Here is a 23,215-nt window from a genome sequence, read left to right as displayed (position 1 = left end):
TTTTGTGTTATATTATTGTGTAATAATGTTAATTCTAACTTATCCTTGTAGACTGGAGTACCTGTCAACTCAGCGACAGAGCAGTGTGTGGAAATGGCATCAAAACCCGTATGCTGGACTGTGTGCGCAGTGATGGAAAATCTGTTGACCTCAGTTTCTGCAAAGAGGTGAGGTGGTTCTCCTTTCCTGTTTCAATGTATTTTTAACCAATGGCAGATGATTCACTGTTGTCAACTGATGTTTCATTGCAGCTTGGTCTGGAGAGGAAGTGGCAAATGAACTCTTCCTGTGTTGTGGAATGTCCAGTCAACTGCCAGCTGTCTGATTGGTCAGCATGGTCTGACTGCACTCAAACCTGTGGGCTGGCAGGTATGTATGTTACAGTGTTTAAGAAACAGAAAACCATTGTTGCCACTTGTCCATTTATGGTTACACATGGCCATTTGTTAAAAAAAACTGACAGCTGTAAAATATGTCCATATTGTCTCCAAGGAATATCTTAATAATAGTAATAGTTAGGTACGAATGATGAGTTCCTATAGACCTCCATGTTAAAATGTCAAAATTTACAACAGACATAAACACGTTTACTACTTTATTTTGCGTAATTGTGGATATGACAGCTGTGCTCCACACACACTTGTATTGGAAGTTTGGGCGGACTGTGGTGCTACCAATATGGTGGAGCCTCTCTCAGTGGCTCAAGGTGGTTCTCCAGAAATCTATGGCATTTTGGATGTTACATCCATGGTTATTTACAGACCCGTGTGTCAGACCCATAAAAGCTGCAGCTGATATATCCTATTTAGCTAGGATCCTGCTCCCATAATGCAGCTGTTGCTATTAAGTAGCCATATCCTTCAGATTTCTGTTACAAATGCACCGTCTTCAAGTGCCAAACTTGGTTATAATAGCCCAGAAGATATTAGTGGTGTCATCTGAGCTGGTACAGGCTGAGCAGTGTGGTATGTAAAATTAGTGTAATTCTCCTGTAATTCTCCTGGTTTCATGAGGGGTGCCAGTGGGAGAACAATATCTCACCACAAGTGTGTGCCGACACTATGTTATAAGAATCTAAGTCCAATCAAAACCTCAAATCTCACTTGTGCAATAGGTCAATGAACCTATATGATGACTTTATGATATCATTACCTTTAACGTTTGAACACGTCAGCTTCTTCAGTAGCTGTGGTTGTACACTACTTAGCTGTGGGAGATCCATCATGCTGTAGGTGCAGAGCGCTGAGCTGTGTGCCAAAGGAGTCAGCCCCTTTTACAGTAATGGTGGAAACCAGACACGCTTTATGATGTGAGAAACCATGGCGTTATAGCCCTAAACCAACCGAGAGTGGGATAATAATGTCTTCGCATGTAATTCCATAGGATCAAGCCATTGATTGGTGGTCCATTAGGAGTGTGTGCTCTGGGGCTCAGGGAGCACTCTGCTCTCCACAGGTTATTCAGAAGAGCATCAGCCAGAAGCAACAAGAGCAAATAGTAGATATGAAACCAATACAGGCTTTAACTATTATGGTAACCTTAATCTGTCCCCAGGCGAGAATGATGTTTTTTTTTTTTGGTGAACAGCAGTTATGGCACAGAAAGAGGAGCCTTCCTCGCTTTCCTTCCTGTGTTTGCCTTTATCTGTGGGCAGGCTTTGAGGACACACTTCCCTAGAGGAGCTAATTTCTGTTCTGTAGCCAGGAATAGCAATGAGCTGGATTTGGTATTTCAAGCAAATGAACATACCTGGAAGCAGCAAGCTGCTGTTATCAATCAGGCAGTGTAAAAACACAGCTATTTTCTCTGGACATGGCCAACCTGTGTGCATAGATTACTGTACCACTGTGTGTTCTTGGGCCAAACACTGATAGTGACAGCTGGCACACACCTTCTTTTACCCAGCAGCACTACCTGCCACCCACTGCGCAACCTCAGATTCTGCCACAACCGCCCGCAGGGAAACCACTGAAGCATGAGAATTGAAATGGGGGGTGATGCCTGGTTTCTGTGGACATAAGGCATAAGTGCCTTTTGCAAAACTATTGGTGAACTTTGATTAAAAATCTGTGGCCCGGATTTATGTGAGGTTAGTAAGAAGGAAGTGAGGGGCCTACAATGTTAACAGGGGTGTGCTAATGTGTTACTAAGCTTCAACTCAGAATACTTTCAGACATGAATTGTATCAGGGGACATTCAAATATGTGTTGTTCAGTTGGTGTGTGATGTGTGACAATTTTGACGTACTTACAAAAATGACATTTGCTTTTGCACGAGTAGCCATTAGACTGAAGTACAAAAGTATAAATGCTGTAAAAAGCCTACTAAAGGAGGGGCAGGTGGTGGCTATAATTTTTCACCACTTTTATCATTTTCAACTAGTACTTGGCCTCTGAACACAAATTCAAAAACTGCTCTTCAGATTTTCAGAAATAAACATAAAACTCGTTTCATGATGCAAAATTGCCCTGTCTCTGCTATTGTTTTGATTACCATGGTGACCAGTCCCACTGCTAATGCTTTTGATGTTGCACTATTGATGACTATATGATGCACTATTTTTACACACACAGGGGCAGCAGATACGTAAACACCTACCTTTTTCAGTGGAACAATTCAACAACAGGTTGAAGAAATGGACAAAAACATAGTTCCAAAATGAAGCTGAAAACACAAGCTGATGTTTCTGTATTTCTGTGTTTATGGTTGTTCACGGATTAAACAAATGACAAAAAGAAACAAATAGGTTCTTGGCTGAGAAGACAAGGAAAAGAATGCGAGAAAGTGACCAAGCAAAAAAGAAGAAGAAAAAATAATAATACTGTTCCAGTTTACACTCCTTAAAGAAAGCTAAAAAAGAGGAAAAGAGACGCAGACTCATGGTGATATTTTAGTAAGTGATAAACTGTCTGCTTAGCTTCTGTGTCGTTGCTTTAAGATGTAGTAGGAACCTGCAGAATGTTAGCTGTAGCCTCTGTTTTAATCTGAGGGTAAGCACCACACATGTAAACCTCTTTTGCATCCTTAGCGCACTACTCAAGCAGTTGGTGTAGACACACACTGTGTGTATGAAAGCGAGTAAATGAATAACAGATATAAATGTTTGGTGTGAGTGAGGTGTGACATTCACACGTCAAGTGTGAATGAATTGGCCTGTATAGCAGTAATCTTTGTTTGTATATGTAAGGCAAATGAATGAGTAACATAGACAAGTGTGTAAGTGGCGTGTTTGTCCCTCTATAGTCAGTGACAGGGCTGCTTATTTAACTTATTTGATGCTGGACTCGACTCCATTGTGTTGGTTTAATGTAATTGCAATTTGACATAAAGGTCATTGAGCATTGATGGGCTGTTTCTGAGATTGCATTTTTATTTAGCTAGCTCCTGAGCTTGATCATCTGTTGTCTCCATGTGGAAACAGATGATAAAATGCACATACTCCGGGCTTCTGTGCCTGTCCATCCACCTGAGCCACACTTGCACTTCACCTATTTGCCTGTTTGGCAATTATTGCCTATTTGGATTAACCAGGAAGGCAGAATGGTTTTGGGGACTATGATGTCACCAAAAATGAGATGGGTAAAGTCTCCCTCAGGGACTCGGCTCTTCAACCCATGGTTGACATCACAGACAGTTTGCCCATGTCTCATACTTGTGGAACCTTCTTTTTTGTATCTTTTTATAAAAATATTGCTGAGTGTATTATTTGTTTTATGTGGCTCAGTGGGCAAAACCCACACATATTTCCTTTGAGACGGCAGCTAATTAAAAGTTTTCTTCCCCCCACATCCTTCCCCTGTGGCATTTTGTTAAAATGCACTGTGTGAATTTGGGTGTTACTCATTTTCCAATACCTGAGACTCCTACTTGTTCAATTTTAACATAACAAAGAAAGATGAATATGCAAACTTGCTACAGTGTGTATGAAGAAGCAGTGAAATGGCTCTAAAGATTACATCAGCTTAATGAGAGTGGGAGCACCAAATTATTGCATTAGGACTGTCGTCATTTTAGAGAGGATGCTAGTTTGTCCTACCACCAACCAAACTAGTGGCTTGTTGGACAGTTTTGAGGTTATATGAACAAGAATTTCCCATCACGGGGGCATGAGAGAAAAATGTATAAAATGAGAAAACGTATAACACAAGCCTTAAAGAGTCAGTACAGAAAACACCAGACAATAGGGGAACTGAGTAGGCTGGGTAAAAGGCCAGTATGAGATCCATTAAGGTTTATGATCTGTGAATCATTAAGAAATAAATATATAATGTTAGAAATGAAAATCTGTTTGATTTAAGATTACGTTAACTGTGCTTTGTCTTTACAATATGCTATGTTTATGATGTAAGCTATTTTTGGACTGAATACTGTGATACATTGATGCTAAGATCACTTGAATAGCAGATTTGATTACAATATCTTCAGGCCTGGAGGTCACCTTGGCTTCATGTCACTTTCCACATACGCTCTGCTGCTGCTCTGACCTATCTTCCTGATGTCAAGCAGGCTCGGACCTACAGAGAGGTCAGATTTCAGCATCTCAGTCCTCATGAATAAATGATTCACTTTTATTCTTTTTCATTGTTCTCCAGGCAAGCTGTGGAGGAGACGGACAGTGATCCAGGCTCCCCAGGGTGATGGAAGGCCGTGTCCATCCCAGATGGAGCAGTGGAAGCCCTGTCTGGTGAAGCCATGTTACAGCTGGAGATACAGCGCCTGGTCCGAGTGCAAGTCAGAGGTCAGTCAGCCGCCACACTGTTCTGGTCTGTCTGTTTGTGGCGCCAATATTTGAGTTGCCTAACACCACCATTTTATTTATAATATCAGTATATTAAAAAAAACATACATATTATTATATTATACATAGTATATCTTAAATATAAACGTGATTTGACTCTTATGTTGTGTATCTCTGTTTTCTCTTCTTTCAGGGAGCAAGGTGTGGAGAAGGCCTGCGCTTCAGGAACGTGTCATGCTTTGTGTCTGATGGCTCGGGTCAGCAGGAGAGCAGTCTAGTGGACGATGAGCTCTGCGGAGATCTGGAGGTGTCAGTGGACGGGGACACAAACATTGTTCTGCAAGAAGCCTGTACTGTACCCTGTCCAGGTATGTCACTCACACACTATCACATAAAGTCACTCGAATGATTCAGTGCACATACTTCAGGCTTCTGTGCCTGTCTGTCCACCTCAGCCACACTTGCCTGTAAAGTAAGTTTGTATACAATATATATATTCGATCTAAAGGCAGTAGTGTAGAGAAAACATAGCTGTCACTTGTGGAACCACACAGAGCTATAATCAGGGTTGGTATAAAACAGTGAAACTGCATGTCACGCAACAGCAAGTTGCAAGTTGGCAGAAAACCAGTTATAATCTGTACATCTGGTTAGTCATTCAACATTAGTCTGGTTAATCATAAACTTATGGCATTGATTATTGTGTTCTTAGTACCAGCTGCTTACAATAAAAACAAAGTCCTGACAGTTGAAGCACTTACAGTTGAGTGTGTTTGATTGTAGGAGCTTCAAGAGCTCCTACAATCAAAGAGACGTTAAGAGCATGCTACACATAGAAGCACTGCAGTTAACAGGTGGGAGGAGGGACCGAGCTGATGATGGATGTTTGTTTAGGGTCAGTCAGAAGCTTTCAGCTGCAGTGGGAGTGCAGTGTATACCAACTACTCCACTGTGGACCGCGTGGGTGTAATTACACCATAATCAAGTTAATTGGATGAGCAGGGAGCGCAAGGTTAAAGAGGACTCTGGTTCATTCTGGTGTCCATTCTGATTGCAAAAAGACAAAACCATGCATACATGATGGGAAGAAAATGTGATTTTGCTCTTCTCTTATTAAAATACCAGTTTTTTTTTTTCTGCGGTGGCTTCATGATTATTTGAATATGTCCTCACATAAGCCATGTTATTACAGTGATAGCTGTGTGGCCTATTTAATAGAATATTCTTTGCGGAGAATATGCTTCTGGGTAGATGAACTTTAATGAAAACTGATCTGGGGTTTGTTTGGAAGATAGAATCTGGTTTTAATTTTGACTTAACTTCAGTGTCTGCCAATCAATCACACTCATATAACGTTTACTAACAGGTCTCTAACACACAAGAACTATTTAACGTGTCTTTTTACTGCAGCACAGTGATGTTGAAAATGTTGACCTCTCTGTATATTCAATAGGAGAGTGCTACTTGACAGACTGGACGGTGTGGAGTCCCTGTCAGCTAAGCTGCGTGAGCGGTGACGACCTCGGTTTTGGCTCAGTCCAGGTCCGATCCAGAGCCGTAGTCGCTCAGGATCCGGAGAACCTGCTGCAGTGTCCAGAACAAGAGCTGGAGGCACGGCCATGTACAGGTTAGTCAGCACCTTTTTTACAGTGCACTTCAATGACGAGCTCAATTGTAAATAGTAATACCATGTGAGTCTAATGGACATGAGAAACAATGGGATTATAAAAATCGTTTCTATGTTAATCAAATAAATATTTTCTGCAGATGGAAAGTGTTTTGAATACACGTGGAAGACTGGAGCATGGAGAGGATCATCCCGCCAAGTCTGGTGTCAGCGTTCAGATGGACTCAACGTCACAGGTAAGCATTACTTATCTGACTCTTTGGAAGCCATGTTATGGTTTTAGAAACTGTTTTTCTGTGGCTTTATGTAGACTTTAAGAACAGGCACTAATATTTTCCCAAATCGATGAATAAGAATCAGTGAAATCCTGTCCTTCAAAGATGCTGATAGTGGTCAGTCTGCATAGCTAATCAGTAGACCCCAGTCTCACTGATGTATTTGTCTGCTTATAAAACATTAGCCAATCACACATCAGTGTTGGTGTATATTCGGTGAAGGCAGAACAGAAGGCAGAAAAGATTCTATAGGTAAGCATCATCACATCTCTTAGCATATGTAAGAGTGTATAATCATAGCTGAGCAGATGGTGGTGCAGTGAATAAGATGGTGTCTTTATGGTAAGATGCTTGCAGCAGTTTGTGAAATGCATCACTGTAAAGTTAATTAACAATGGATCAAACTTCCTGGCATTATTGTTCACATATTCTCTGTGGCATCCCAGCATGCAGCAGTTTTTTTTTCTTACTTTAAGGTAAAAGACTTTCTCTACCAAAATCTTATGATCTGTCTCAAACATTTGTTTGGGAAGGATCTACTAATTAGTGATGACAAGGGGTAATCACTTTAATGGTAATAAAAAAAAAACATAAATAATAATACAGAATGGCTTTAGTATAAATTCACTTCACACAGTCGTGCAACTGAGTCATCTGAATATTTCTTTTTTTTGCACCATGCTTGTATGTCTATGGAAGAGGAATAGGGCCACTGTAAAAAAAAAATTAAAAGGGGGGGGCAATTTATTATCTTTTATTTATTATTGTTTTTATTTATTTTGCATTCACTGACCATATATAATAGTTAAGAAATTATGAAGCAGTTGTAGACTGAAACAAACACATTAAGAAGGGGCTGCTGAAACATTAAGCATAGCAATGCACGTAGTCCTATTCTGAAGACGTAGCAAAGATACGGAACATATAAGTAGAGATAAATCAAGGAATAATAAAACAACGGAATCTATAAGCTCAACAGCACTGACCAATCCACAAGCAGCTCAAATCCCCAACAGTCAGAGCTGTATGCTGGATTTGTATTTTATTGCTTTATTTACTACCAGCTTTCAAGGTCTCATATTTAAATTTAAAAGTGTAACTCTATTCATGTGAAACTTAACCCTCATCAGTCTGAACACTGAAGCAGCCTGCGGTCTCTCAGCTCAGCCAGCATAGATGTAAATGTGATCTAAATGATGCTGCGCAGCTCTGACACAGGAGGTCTCGAGCTGTGCGTGGCAGGGTGATAATGTGGATAAGGTTACTTAAAGCTGTCTCCTCCACAGTGTTAAAATCCTGGATAGCTTGCCAAGCATTACTTGACAGGGAGATGAAGGAAGCTGCACCAGATGAGCTTTAATCCACAGTCAAACTTTAATCCTATTGTCTGTCACATGTCAGGGTTAATCTCAGCACTGCAAGCATTGTTCCCCCAGTTTTACAAGGCGTCATTAATCAGCTGAAAGAATGAACTTCTCTAATCGTTGCATCCAGCTTTTATTCACTCCTGATTTGCTTTTGTTGTAAGGTGAGCATACCTATCCAAGTGAACAAGGAATGTCATCCACCCACTACTCCAGATGGTGTGTGTGTGTGTATCTGTGCCTTCTCCAATTGCCATCTTTTTCCCCTCTTCATAGATTTTTTCCTTGCAAGCAGTGGCACTCCTCTCATGAATATTCACACTGAGCTCTCTCCCTGAGCATGCCGCCTAATAAATATTCAAGGATCAGGCAGATTACCATGTTTTTGCAGACATGTGTTTTCTTGGACTGTCTGCTGGTTGGATCAATGTCACTTGTACAGTCTCTCTGCATTATCCTGCTCATTTGATCTTCAGTGGGACTGCACACTCTTCACCCTACATGCTTTACAACTCAGCAAAACCTTGGATAAACCTGATTACCAGGCGATGAAACCCCACTTCTCTCAGAAATAGGGAGTGGAATGATTTAAAAAAACCTTTTCTTTTTGATCATGTATTGATTTGCTCCAGAAGCTGAAAGCTCTTGCTGTTTGCCTTTGGGTACTTTATTCCTCTGTAATGACAGCACAGGAGAATTTCCCTAAAGGATAGCTCTTGAACCTGCATTCTAGCCCAGAGTCATCAGAGCCACCCCTTTTCACTCCTTGCCCACAGCACTTGCATTAATGTATTTTCCGGACTATAGGTTGCACCGGAGTATAAGTCGCACCAGCCAAAAAATGCGTAACGAAGAAGAAAAAAACCATAGATAAGTTGCACCGGAGTATTAGGCGCACCAGCGGGCCAGCATAAATCACTATGTTGTTAGCATAACATTGTCAGAAACAGAAATTCCTATAAACATCCTGTAATTGAGTAAAAGGCGACTACTGTGCGCTATTGCTGTTTGGAATTAGCGACATATCGGCCTATCGGCTCAGCATGCTCAGAATGCAAAGTGTGGACAAGCAGGAGGTGGAAGAGAACCGTCAGGAGAGGGACAGAACAGCTGCCATTATATTTGTAATGGGACGTCAGGATGCAAGGCTAACTAATTGTATATTTTTTCATATATAAGTCGCACCTGAATATAAGTTGCATACCCATTCATGTTTGTAGGCGGGGTCTCCCTGATTCTTGTGGTAATAGAAGGATAGGGGGAAGGCTTTCAAGGAACACTTCAAACATAAGTCTATAAGATAATGTCCACTAACTTTATTATTTAAATGTATCTATTTATCTGATACATTTTAAGCCAATCACAAAATGGGGATTAGCATTCAAGCTAGATTGCAAAGAAGACCCTTGGTACCAAATATAAGGGTGGTTGAAGGAGACAGTTGAGCTATAAGTTGGTAGCACTTGGTAGGTCCTTCCACCATTGGGGAACTCCAGATATGTAGACATAGTCCGGATTGGTGTATGTTGGTGTGGCAGTGCTAGATAACATGCCATGGTAGAATGTTGCAGCTGTTAAGGGGTAGCAGCCTTTATGTGAGGATCTAATAGGAGCAGACCCAACTAACATTTTATAGGCACATATGTGACATGAAATTAGTGTGAAAGGCTAAGGATAGCAGGGTAACAAGATAAAAATCAGAGGTATTTTTTTAAGTATAAAACGAGTAAGGTATCTCCCTTAATTGATAAACTATTGCCATATCTGCCACCATTGTGCGAGTCCTTTGCTGTCCTTTACAATTTGTCCTCTGTGGGAAAGGCATCAACCCCCCATCACATGAGTGCAGAACACGCATGTAAACCAATGACAACTTTACTGAAAAAAGCTATAAATGTTAAAACTAATGACAAACAACCAACATCCAAATATCTGAATGTCAGGCCTAGCCTGAATGCAACATCTGACAGGGAAACAAGCCAATGGCCACAAAAGAGAGTAAGGAAGAGAAAAACCTAGATAGGAGCATTGGCATTGCTGGGCTGAACAAGTGCAACCCAGTTCTACAGATTTGTATTGATTTTCAGGTGCTCACAATGTGTACTTTTGTCCTTGCGTTAGGGTGTCGACCAGCCTATCAGGAAAACATATCATGGTATTTCAGTCCTTAAAAGCAGAACATGTACACTTTTCTCTGTGTTTATGGAAGACGTGTTTAAGAGTGTCTGTGATTTAAGGATTTTTACATAACTCCTTGCCCTGTTTTAAATGCCTACAACTGAGTGAAAACAAAACTGATGAGTTCTTGTGGATGTATTATCCACCAAATGTGGCAGGAAGTGTTGGGTGTTGCAGACATTGGGTTCGAAAAATAACCAATGTATGTTCTAAAATCTTTGTGTGCCATATTGACTGATGTCTTACTTTCTCCTAAAACACATGTATTTATTACATTGAACACATTTAACAAGGAAAACCCTTTTTCACTGCTGCCTCAATGGTGTGTTAGTGCAAAAAATTAGAGGCATAAAAAAAACTGGCATGAAGTGACATAACACTAAAAATTGCTTAGTAATAACACATGAAATAACTTAAAAAAAATTTCATTGGTGTATTATTTGCATAATACACCAATTATTTGCATATTATTGGTGATACCATACCACGTGTCTTCATGAGTATTTGGCCGATCTTCAGGCTTCTACACATTTTATTCCCACTGTTGGACAGGGCACTGATTGAGCTGTGATAGGAAGAAAAACACACCCAGAAAAAGGAACATGAAACGGGTCATTTTTAGGACTGAACCTCGAACATCTTCTTGAATTGTGCACATTATTATTATGCCAATTTTGAGGTTTGAATGCTGTAGCTGAAGGTCATGTGTATCCCTGTTGTAATTACGACACTGCAGTCTCTCTTGTGTTGGTCAGATGTGTTAAGAAACTGTTTAGTTTATATATTTTATTTATTTTTATAACTTACTAACTAACTGCCTTGGTCTTAGTTTTAACAAATAATTCGTCATGGGTGTTAAACCAATTTTCCCTCTGCCAAAGCACACATTTAAAAACAACAACTATCTGGATCAGGTCAGCTCCTTTGATCCTCAGAAGTATTGCATATTGATTTGACTGTAATATTGTTTTCAATCAACCTTTGGCGCTGGAGTCTAACTTTTAGACCTTTGCTCTGCAGGTGGATGCCTGACGACAGTCAAGCCGATAGCGGACCGGTCCTGTGACCCACCCTGCACCAAGCCACGGTCCCTGTGCACCGAGGTGAGCCGTGAAATACATTGTAGAGGCTAAAACCATTAAATTAAAAGTTCCCCTTTGTTTCCAGAGTAATTACTTATGCACTTTCAAGCTGAATTTGATGCGAACAGAATGTCCTTCTGAGTGTGTTTTCTTCTACCAGATGTCTGTGACACTGGGGTTTAAAGCCTTTTTTATCTTCAGCTTTTGATGCCACACCATTTGTTTTAAAAGTTTATTGTTGGTGAATACTAGGGGAGAATTTTAGAGAGAGCGGAGGAGGATAATCAATACTGCCAGCACTCTCTGCTCTTTTTGTTTGTAGTCAGGAGTCTGCTGCCGAATACTGTGACATGTACAACTTTGCAAAGCAAGATGCCAGTTTCGATTGCAGTAAAGTGTGTCTGCTGCTGAAATAGACTCACTCAGGCAACATCAAGGTTATTTTCTCAGGACAATCTGACAGGACTAAAGGAGCCACACATCTGTTTTGTCCCCAAGCTATGTTATTTTGTCTAAATGACATTTGTAGACAGATTAGGAACAAAAAAAAGCTTTTGTTCCTAATATGGCCAAAAGAAAATGCTTTTTGCCACAAACAGCAAGGAGCTGAAATTGTGTTTATGGACAAGATTGAAAGTATGACAGTATGTGCATCAAAATGCTTCACAACCCTGTGGTATTTATAGCTAAAGTGTGAAACAGCATGTCCAATACAATCACAATTATGTCCAGACAAGCAAGAAATGTCACTGAGCAGCTTCGGTGGTACTGAGTTTCACATTTAAACACTATAACAACGTGCTGTCCATGTGTTTGTTTAGGCTTCAGGATCACTTGTGCTTTTAGTTAACATACAGTAATTTGTCAGTGACCTAATAATCCCAGTTGTACCAAACATGTCCTGGGAAATATTTTTTTCGTCTAATATGTGGTCAGAACAGTTTAATACTTACTGTTTTACTTTACTTACAGCTTTTTTACAGCTCAGACTGCAATTGTAGGGAAATACCATTTTGTGCAAGCTGCTTGCAGAATACAATGCATTCTTCGTGGGCTAATGGAGGGAGGGTGTCATGTTGGAATCAAAAAGTTGTGTTATTGTCACACTGTTTTACATGCACATTTTAAGCAACTCGCGCATTATTTTACACAGTTTCTGGCTAAAACGAAACATTGGCTGACATGTCACTTAATCATGGAGGCTGGGGACAGTGGTGGTTGTGTAACACTGCCGGCTCCCAGAGGTCTGGGGTTCATGTCTCCCTAACACCATTGCTGTAAACACCAGTAACTGTTTTGTTGTGTCCTCTGTTAGGTTTCATTTTTACTTTTTTACTGTTTTAATTCTGGGTCAGAGTTTGGCATTTAAAAACTACTGATTAAGCTTGATCATTAAAAACAGGATTAGGCGTTAGTAAAGATTATTTTTTATTATTATTATTATTATTATTATAAAAACACATACACTTACAACAGTAAGATTATTTACTGTCTTACTGCAAATCAACTAAAGTAGCATAAAATGAAACGTGAAACGCTGAACGTGCATAGTTAACACACCAAATGGCTTGAATTGGCATGTTATTTAAAAACCATTTGGTGATAGCAGACCACATTGAGGACTATCTCATTGAAGGAGGTGTAGAGGTTTTCATCTGATCTGGCAGCATGTGTGTTGGGTGTGGCAGGCAGGAGCAGTGGAGAAAGATACTGCACTACTTTGTTGTGAGTGCACCAAATTCACTGCAGTGCACTAATGCCTTTACTGGAGTGCCTTGGCTATGAGTCAGATATGCTAAAAGCATCTCTCATAAACTAAGGGAGGTGCAAATGTTTACCTACGGCTAATAGTCAGTGTTATCAGGGACGACTGTCTTCCAGGCAGCATTAATGTGCTCAGTAAATTCAATCATTAGTATCCATAATGTACCAGGAACTTCTCTCTGATTATTCTTCTACAGTTTTAACTTAAAGGAAGCTATATATATATATATATATATATATATATATATATATATATATATATATATATATATATATATATATATATATATATATATATATATATATATATAGTATATGTATTATAGCAGCCCTATCCAGAACAAGAACATGTGTGTGTATATATATATATATATATACATACATATAAAATGATAACATGGTGTTGAAGCGCTCTCCTCTTCCTTTGTTTGCTGCTAAGGAGATGTAAATGATCCCTCATTTCCTGCCGTCTGCCGTCGGACGTGCGCAGCTACTGTGTACACGGCAGGGATTTCTGAGGCCGATTATCCTCCAGAGATTGTCGGGGGGAAAGCTGGGGACCCCCTGCAGTGTGATGAATAGAGTCAGGGATGAGATAGAGAGATGTGGAGGAGGGGAGGCTTCTCTGCACACACATTCACACACAGTCAAACACACTCCCTGTCTGACAAAACAGACAGCAGCAGTGTCAGGCTGCAGCACTGTTACAGAACTGATTTTAGGATGGGACTGAACAAATCAAACGTGCTCTGTGATTTTTTTAGAGTCCCTTTTGGGCCTTTTGGAATTTTTCAGATGTTTATAAGATGTTTGTCAGTGTCAAGCACCCTCACTATCATAGATTTCTCTTAGGCTACTGGAACTAGCAGTAACGTTTTGTAGTATGTTATCGCAATCATTCAATTTATTCACAGATGGCTTTAAGTCTTGAGAGGGCTTTATCAGTAATCAGAAGGCCATATGCTAACAAGAATGAAATTATGTAAACAAACAAAAAATGAATAAATGATAAGGTTGATGTTGTCAGATCCATTTGTTGTTTCCAACAATTTCCAAGAAATGTTCTGATTATAGACTGTATATAAAGATGGCTGACATGCCTTCACCTCCACCCATTGTACAAACGTGAGTCCAAAAAGACGCCTCTGCAGCAGAGGTCAAAGTGGAAATAAATTGTCACCCACCCACCCACCCTCAACTTTTTGCGTAGCTTTGCTGCTCCATTATCTGTTGACTGCAATGTTACTCCCTTCCATTTTTAGCCAACAATAAATACATTCATAAAATTGAAGGCATCAGTAGCATTAAAACACAGGTCAGTGCAGTGAAAACAAGCTAACAAGCCATAAACCATCACAGGAAAATATTATATATGAGGAGTACTTGAAGTTTTTAGCTGGGTTCATGTCCAGTCACTAACATGGATGGTGAAGGCAGTGTTTAAAAGATGATCCAGATGTTTTTCACCATGTTGTTGCCATGTGGTCCATTTTTATTTACAGTCTATGCTTCTGACAAGTCATGGAGTCGTGGTCACATGGTACACACATGGTATTATTGCTGCTTAACATTTCATGCTGCTCGTTTTCATGCAGCAAATCATGTTATAGAAGAGGCAAGAGTTGTTACCAAGGTAACCAAGACCAAAACTATGGATCCTAATCTTAAACTGATGTATCACATTAGCCTGTGGTGGCAGCTTTGCATGGCCTAAGCTTGAAATGTTTGTGTTATGGTGTTATGTTTTGTCGTGCAAACATATATGAAAAAGGTTGCCTAAACTTGAGCGTGTCATTATTTTAAACGTGTTTCCTTTTTGTGTCAGGCGGGTGTGTGCGGGTGTGAAGAGGGCTACACTGAAGTGATGACTTCTGATGGCTTGCTGGACCAGTGTACAGTCATCCCAGTGCTGGAGATCCCCACCGCTGGAGACAACAGAGCTGATGTAAAGACCATCCGAGCCTTCAACCCCACGCAGCCTGCAGTCAGCACGCCGGGCAGGGCCGGGCGAACATGGTTCCTCCAGCCCTTCAGCCCAGGTGAGTCAGATGATTGTGTCGTCCGTGAAAACTGTAGAATGGCACAATGATACATGTAATTTGTTTCATTTTGATAATATGCAGAGTGCATCATTACAGACGCAAAGTCAGTGAGAAATTACAATATATGCAAAATAGAAGGAGAAATGTGTGTGAATGCTGAGAGGACAATATTATTGCTTAGTAAGCTATAAAAGGAAGAATAGAGGGAGGCAATTAACAGCTGGAGGGACTGAAAGAAGAGGGGTGTGGGTACTGTGAAGGAGAAAAGGATGCAAAAAGAAAAGATGAAGTGCGAAGAAAAGACAGGAGAGAGATAAATGGAGGAAGTGCACAAAGAGGCAGAAAGAGAAAGGAAAGGCAGAAATAAAATAAATGCAGAGGAAGGAAGGTGATCAAAAGGTGAAACATCAGGGTTTCAAATTAAAATGAAAAGCTCACTGTGAAATAAAAACGAGCTCTTTTTATTTCTTTAAGGGGAACCCATGTGTACAGAACTAGGAGCATCATGTTCTCATTATCACGGTGTATTTATAGACCGAGGTGTTGCTCTATAACACATTTTATTGTTAACAAGTCTCCCAGACACCAAGAAAATGTTGTGCTTTTGTTCTCTTGATGTCTTTTTCGCCACTCTGAAGTGCTGTAACTGTAGATATATTCCACACATATGCGACTTTACTGCCCCCCCTCAGCTCAGACAAGGTATTGCAGCATCATGCATTTATTCCAACAGCAGCGAGGACAAATGCTTCACATGCATATTTACAAATGATGATGTGTGTGCGCAGATGGGAAGCTGAAGACCTGGGTGTACGGAGTGGCAGCAGGAGCGTTTGTTCTGCTCGTCTTTATAATCTCCATGACGTACTTAGCATGGTAAGACTTCACTTTTCTTTTGACTCCTATCAGCTTTTCAGTTGTCACTCTTGTTTTCATTCACCTTCATTCAGTGATGTGATGGAGATGTGAATACTATGTGGCAGAAGTCATACAGTTGTCTGGTTCTCTAAAACAGGGCAACAACATTAAGTTGCCAAATAGCAAGTTTAGATTGATATGTTCCATAGCAACAGCTGCTATAGTGTTATCTATGATGAGAACAGATGTGTTAAATAGTATTTCACCTCCGTCAAATCACCGCTGTTCATTTCATGTCATTTGTTTCCTCATTATTTGTCCCTCCATTTCTGTTTTTTGTTCACCTCCACTCTCACACTCCATCTCAGCTATTGTGGTTGTTGCCTTTGCTGCAAGTCAAGTCCCAAGCCCCCCTCAGACAGGGTTTACTGGATGGACCCAAACAGCTATGCAGTGCCTTACACCTGTCCTGCCTGCCAGAAACTAGAGCAAGACCAGAGACTAGAGCGGCAAAGCCAACTACTGCAGCAGCAGCAATATGAGGAACAGCTCCAACCGCCTCCTCTGTCACCACCACAACAACCACAGCTGCAGCAGTCACCCTCTCACTTCGAAACTCTTATCACTTAGTCAGACCCTTACCTACACTTCCATTGCTCTCTGTCTCCACCTGACCACTCTATGTGCCCAAACACCCACAGTGCCTGTTCACTCCTGTCAGTGGATCACCTCCTTGAGGTGAGCTCTCTGGTACACATGATTCACCACTCACATACATGGCTGTAGAGTTTTTCCACATTTTGTCGTTAAATTTAATCTGAAAGCAAATCACACCTCTGAAGATTTATGGGATTAAAGTGTCAAAGTTCCTTGGGAAAAAGATTAATTTGTAGAACAAGAAAACTCTTTTTAAATTTACTCCAATTATAATGATAGAGAGTTATTTTGTGACAAATTTTAATCCTTATTCTTGGTATTCCTCTTAATTAAATCCAATTTACTTGAGTGATAGTCATCTTTAAAGATGCAGTCACACACTTTTTATGTACAAGCCATATAGGCAGAAATACAGATCTGAGGTCTAAGTCTAATTTGTAATTCGTAAGTAAAAGCCTGATGGCCAAAACAAAGAATATGTAGAATAAGAGTATGTTGACCATACAGTGTAAACATTTCCCAGACTGCTGGCCCTGGTCCTGAGTGGGTCCCACTCAAAGATTCAGTGTGTTAGTCTCAAATAACTCCTTGGATTATAAGCATGTAGCCCATATTTGTGTCATTATGCTGCCATCTTGTGGTTATCCATTCACATTTCATGTAGAGGCACATTCACCTTGTGATGTCATCATCACTGAGCTCAAGTGGATAAAATGCACAGAATCCAGTCATCCAAGTCATTGCAGAACATCCTCAGAAACTTGCTCCATTAAGTAAAAAAAGTCAATATCAGGTATCAGAGATGAATAGGAAATAGTTATATAATTGTAAAATACAGTTGTTTGGTCCTTCACAAACTTTCTGGGTCAATCTAATAATACATTAGGTCCTTTATATTATTGTTATGTTGTCTAAACTGTCTGTAATGTCTGCTGTTTGTCCTGCAGCAAAAAGCCAAAGAAGCCACAGCGGCGGCAGATGAACAACAGACTGAAACCGTTGACGCTTGCCTACGACGGAGACGCTGACATGTAGAAGTCTCCATGCTCCGCCACACTGACCTAAAGACATTTCGTCCTCCTTCAGGACACACAGGGTTGCTATGGAAACCCCTCAAATATCAGGGCTGCCTCCCTCTTCTCTGGGCATTGTTTAACCACCAAGCAGAAGAAAATTCAGATTCTGACAGAAACAGTCCACAGTCATTTGCAGCCTTGATGTACCCCCCCTATCTTTATTTATATATTTATTGATTTTTTTTTTAATTATTTTACATTTTGATACTTTGTTTCACAAGAGCCTTCATGAATTTTTTTTTATCTTCTTCTGGAAGTCTGCCTTTGCTTATCTGCCATCTACTACTGCCGATAATATGAAATCCCATCATCATGGAGAGGGTCGCTGGATCATCATCATCCGTCACATGAGGAACTTTCAGAGAGTTATGGCCGTCATGGCCTGGGTGCAACACACAGGAAAAATGAATAAACAAAACAAACAGAAAACAGTGAATCCCAGGGCTGCATCACTTCTGCCTGCCTCTCCCCTTTTCCTTTTCTTTCGGGCATAATTTTGCACTATATTAGTGCAGCATGATATGTACTTACGTCTAGCTTTGCCATAGGAAACTGCCTCTCTCAATACAAGATGGTGTACAGTCTTGTGCTAGAAATGTAAAACAAAAAAAGTAGACTTTTTTTTTCAAACAGAACTCACCAATGTTTGTTAATATTTTTCTTCATATTACCTCTTGTATGTGAAACGATGGGACACGATGTAAATAGGACTTTTTTTTTCTGTGGTCTCAACTTTACCTTTCTATAGTATGTACAGCTACACGTCCCAAACTCTGCCGGAGTTCCTTTAAATCTCTTTTGGACTGTGACCTAACATCATGATTTTTTTTATCTTTGTAAATTCTTAATATAATCACAATCAAGCTCTATTTATTGTCTCATTTCTGCCTTCAGAGGATCAGTTCTGTCTGTCACAGGAGTTAATTCAACAGCTTTTCTAACCACTTTCTAATGAAGCGCCATCATCAACAGTGGTTTGTTGGCAGTGTTAGTGTGTTAATAGATGCTAGCATGGCCAGTTTTCACCGTATAGGTTGCCTCTATGGTTTCCAGATAGAGGCTTCTGACCACACACTGGGGAAATCAATCCGGCTAGAGCGGGATTCGGGCCATAACTGGATATATGTGGATAGTGTTTTAGTGTGTGAACACCGCGAATCCGGCTATATCCAGCTTTATTTCAAAGCTAGATCCACCTCTGAGAGGTGGATCTAGCCGGGTTGGCTTAAATGTGGCTCAGGTCTGAACGCAAATGCAGGTAGCGAATCTGGCTAGTGGCGTGATACTTCGGATTCACAGGGACAGTGTCTGGGTCGCGTACAAAAGCCGTATGTAAACAACCGTCAAACTATGACAGCTTTGCCCGAGTTTATTTTCCACAGAGCTACAAAGGAATAAACTGCTTTTTAAACCGGAAAAAAAACAAACGGGACAAAAAAAAAAAAAAAACGCATAATGCATGCGCACACGTGGTCCTACCGCGGCCTGAACAGACTCTGTATATTACGAGGCGCCACCTAGCGGTTTGGAGGACAACAAACAAACTGGATTAAGCTGGATTGAGCGCGGACACGCATGTGCAATAGCCAGATTTGAAAATAGGTCTGAACGTATCCAGTTTAAAGGCTATCCAGATACAATCCTACTCTAGCTGGATTGACTTTCTCCAGTGTGAACGGGGCTATAGACGACTATGTCATTTTACGAATTTATTTCATTAATATAGACATCATTTCTACAACAAAAGCCTTCTTGGAAAGTGGTGCTTTAACTTTATTGTACAACACGTCCTCATGCTGTTGAGTTTCGTTGTTGTCCACCGGTTAAAACGCATTCATAACATTAAACACATCTTACAGGGAAAACGTTTCTTCTTCTGCTGTTGCTATTTTTCGACTGCCATCGTTCCTGCCCCAGTGAACACAAAAGATAGAACCAGAAACATATGCTCAAGTTCTGAAATATGGACCTCATGTTATGTTTTCCTGGTGAGGACAGGCTGTTTTTCCCCTGAAAGTCCTCTGTATGAGATAAATAATCTCAACTAATAATAAGAATTTTACATGTCTTCAGGTATTTCAGACACGACGTCTCACCCCCTAAAGTCTAGGCTGATGCTTGCTGCAGTGGTTCTCACTCATGTCAGGTTCTGTTTGCCTCATATTACAACACATGTTGGTTTTTGTTTAACAATGTGGCCTAAAAAGAAGTAACTTTTATCCTCTTCCTACAATTCTCATTGAAAACTGATGCTAAATATTCTGGATGACCAATTTTTTATCCATCCATGTTTTAATTAAATTTTTATCTAAAATGTGTAATCCAGAGAGACCTTCTAGCCAATCCTGTGGCAGGATGCTTTAAAATCCCTTTTCTACTGCTAAACAAGTTTCAGGAATGTTTTGAGGTGAAAACTGCCCGATGTATCTGCCTGATGTAAGCTCACCTAGAGTCACCAGTCACCTAGACCGAATAGTGTATTATTTAATTAGAACTGAGACATCCCATCATTGCCAGACGATGGCAGTTTAATGTTCTGTGGAGTTTGTTGCTAGTAAGTTAATGGAATGTTTAATTTATATTTATTGGAATATGAGTTGTAAATAAAGTGCTAAATATTTTTTTCTATTATTTAAACGTCCATATTCCATAAGATTTTTTTTTTTTTTTTACTGCACAAGAAGAAAGAAAAAAAGTGGAGGCGTGAATGTGGGTGTGCTAAAAGCGATACTGATAACCTTGTGAAAAACAAAGTTGCTGATGAACTGTGTCCTTTTCCTACTGTTTGTTTATATGTATTTGACTAATTGCTAATAATAAACAATGGAAATATTGCTATTAGTGTTATTTTTGGATTGTCTTGGTTTTAAAAGCCATGGGACATTTCAGTCTAAAACATCACATAATATCAAGTACAACATTTTATTATGAAAAATACATGCCATGATTTCTAAGCTACTGATCCAAAGATGAAATGTGCTTTAGCATTTCGACCCAAATGTGATGTCATCAAACAATGAGGGAGTAGTGGAGGAGAGGCTGACAGGAAATACATTCCCTTAGGGTCTAGACCTAGTGGTGCTGATGAGGGCTGGGTCTGGCATACGTCTTGAGACTGGTGATGAAAAGATTTTCAAATCTGTTGCCAAGCAGTTATTGGCTGCATGAACATTGAGGCAGTGACTGGTTGGTGAAGGAGGTGCTCTCGAGCTTGACCAGCTAATTAGAGAGAGAAGGTGAGAGAGGTACAAGTGAGTGGGTAAGATTCATTAATAACCCATCCATTATCTGAACCTGCCTTGTCCTGCAGTGCAGGGTCTCGGGGGGCTGGAGCCTGCAGCTACCTACAGGTGAGAGGTGGGGTAAAACCTGGACAGGTCACAACTCCATCACAGGGTCCATTAATAAACTTGTTACATGGTGTGTTTTCAGAAGATGGTACACTGCGCTCATAAAGACAAAGGACATGGTCAGAAACAATACTCAGGTAGGTTGTGGCTTTTAAACCAAGTACAAAGTTTGAATGTGCATTGGCGTCCTAGACCCCGTCGTGAAGACCACATCCGAAAAGGGGGGGAAATGCAAGAGGAGAGACCGCTGGATCAGAAGATCCCCTCGGGGTCTAGACCTGGTGGTGGTGGAGAGCTGGAGGGAAGGAGATAGGGGGCCTTAACTGGCGTGGATCTGGTGGTCCTTGGGGTGGAGGAGGGTTGCCGGGTTCGATCAGAAGAAAGCTGGAGAGGAGATGGAGACTTTTAAATTTCTTGCTAAGCTGTGATTGGTCAGGAGAGGGATGGAAAGTGACAGCTGATTGGTGAGGGAGGTGCTTTCTATTAAGCACCTGACTAAGAGAGCGGAAGAGAGGGGGAGCAGAGGAGTGAGGGATAGAGGGAGAAAGATTAGGAAGCGGATAGAGATAAATGTTGAATGATGGGAAACAGAGTCTTCCTGATTGAACTTATGCTAAGAGCTACATTTCTATTTGTATATTTCTGTTTATTTATTATTTATTTTGCCTTGTTTTGATTATGGCTCTTGTTTTATTTTAAAGGTCCTGTTTTCCCGGTGTGTCTGTGTTCTCTGGTGTTTCCCCTGGTTGTTGATACCTGATTGTTCTCACCTGCGTCTTGTTAACCCTTGTGTATTTAGGTCCTGTGCCCCAGTTTGTCCTCTGTTGTCAACTCTGTGTATACTTCTGTGTTTCCGCTGTGGTTTTATTCAGTTATGATTGTCTCTTGTTTCTCCTTCTGTTGTATGGTATTGTTTATGTCCGCATTTGGGCCCTCACTGAATTCTAAAACTTCTAAAAACAGTAAGAAGCCTGATGTGTTTCTGAAACACAAATCAACTATGCCCTGCTCAAAGCCACCTCAGTCTCCTTTCTTTCACATTCTGCTGCTGCTTTGATCAGCAGGTCATCTTCAACGTGTACTGAGTTCTGCTGCCATCTGATTGGCTGTTAGATTTGGCTTTACCAAGCAGTGAAACAGGTGGATCTGATGAAGTGTCTAATCACCAACCATGATGTTTCATTGTGGGTGGTTAACAGTTTACTCTTCTGTTCTTACCCTTTGTTATTAGGACAAATCTATATATATATTTTCTTATCATGAATTGACCATGAAGTGGCTTAGATTAACTAAAATACTTGTATTTGAAGTGCACCTATGATCCTCACATTTTCAACATTTTTCACCGGTAATTTGGTCCTGTGCCAGGGACATTAGTCTCCAAAAATATCAAAAAGCATCAAAGTTATTGGAGTGTAACAGCAGTTATTCCTTTTCATTAATCACATATCAACAAATAATAGCCAAAAGCATACTCCTTAAAACGTGACCTTTTTTTTCAGGAAACACAAATGATTAGTAATATTATATTTAAGTGAGATTTTCATTAAATATAAACACAAAAGTATTTTTTAGCTGTTAGATTAGGCTACAATACAATATGTAAATCTTTCTATATTAGATCATGTAATGTGGAAAAAATAAAACAAAAACTGTAGATGAAATAATGTTTCAGAAGACACAAAAGAGAAACCCTTCAGAAGAGGATAGAGGTTCCGCCTCCGCTTCATCATTACAGGATGAAGAAAATCTCAAAGTATTTATCATATCATAATTAACTGATATATTTTTGAAATGTGTCTGGTTTGCATATTTGTGAAAGACTTAGGATACTTAGTAGCAACATTGCTAACAGTGTAATATCATAAACTAGCCCATCTTACTAGAAACTTTTTCTAGGCAGAGAAAATTGGGTGTAATATTATCTTTCACCACCAGATGTCAGTATACGACAAGTTAAATAACCAAGTTTGAACTGTTGCTGCTGGTTTGCTTAAATGAGCTCTGAATGCTCTCCTGATCACGTTCATTGGTGTAAAACTCCAACGTTCAATTAATTGTGTCTCATTTTGAGCTGTGTTTTGGGCAACTGATGACCTTTTAAAGGCCTGAAGCACACACAAAAACAGTAAAATTTCCACTGCTGTAAAAGACAAAAGAGGAGATGGACGGGTCAGTGCAAATTAACTCCTGTCATAGAAAAA

The 23,215-nt window shown here is 40.1% G+C and overlaps 1 protein-coding gene across 1 annotated transcript in view; it reads left to right on the top strand.

Annotated features, from left to right (window-relative positions):
* The window catches only part of thsd7aa (thrombospondin, type I, domain containing 7Aa), a 58,989-nt gene extending 39,944 nt beyond the window's left edge, over positions 1-19,045 (top strand). The window contains exons 17-27 of the mRNA XM_028433230.1: positions 52-167; positions 252-369; positions 4,593-4,738; positions 4,932-5,106; positions 6,192-6,365; positions 6,506-6,601; positions 11,203-11,285; positions 14,854-15,067; positions 15,859-15,946; positions 16,297-16,666; positions 17,533-19,045. Coding sequence (XP_028289031.1) covers positions 52-167; positions 252-369; positions 4,593-4,738; positions 4,932-5,106; positions 6,192-6,365; positions 6,506-6,601; positions 11,203-11,285; positions 14,854-15,067; positions 15,859-15,946; positions 16,297-16,558 — 1,472 coding nt within the window. The 3' untranslated portion in view covers positions 16,559-16,666; positions 17,533-19,045. The remainder of the gene's footprint in view (positions 1-51; positions 168-251; positions 370-4,592; positions 4,739-4,931; positions 5,107-6,191; positions 6,366-6,505; positions 6,602-11,202; positions 11,286-14,853; positions 15,068-15,858; positions 15,947-16,296; positions 16,667-17,532) is intronic.
* The last annotated feature ends 4,170 nt before the right edge of the window (positions 19,046-23,215 follow it).

Source organism: Parambassis ranga, chromosome 2, assembly GCF_900634625.1.
Source record: "Parambassis ranga chromosome 2, fParRan2.1, whole genome shotgun sequence".
NCBI classification, from domain to species: Eukaryota; Metazoa; Chordata; class Actinopteri; family Ambassidae; genus Parambassis; species Parambassis ranga.
Note: the sequence above shows the minus strand (reverse complement) of the source record. Positions and strands in the feature narration are given on the sequence as shown.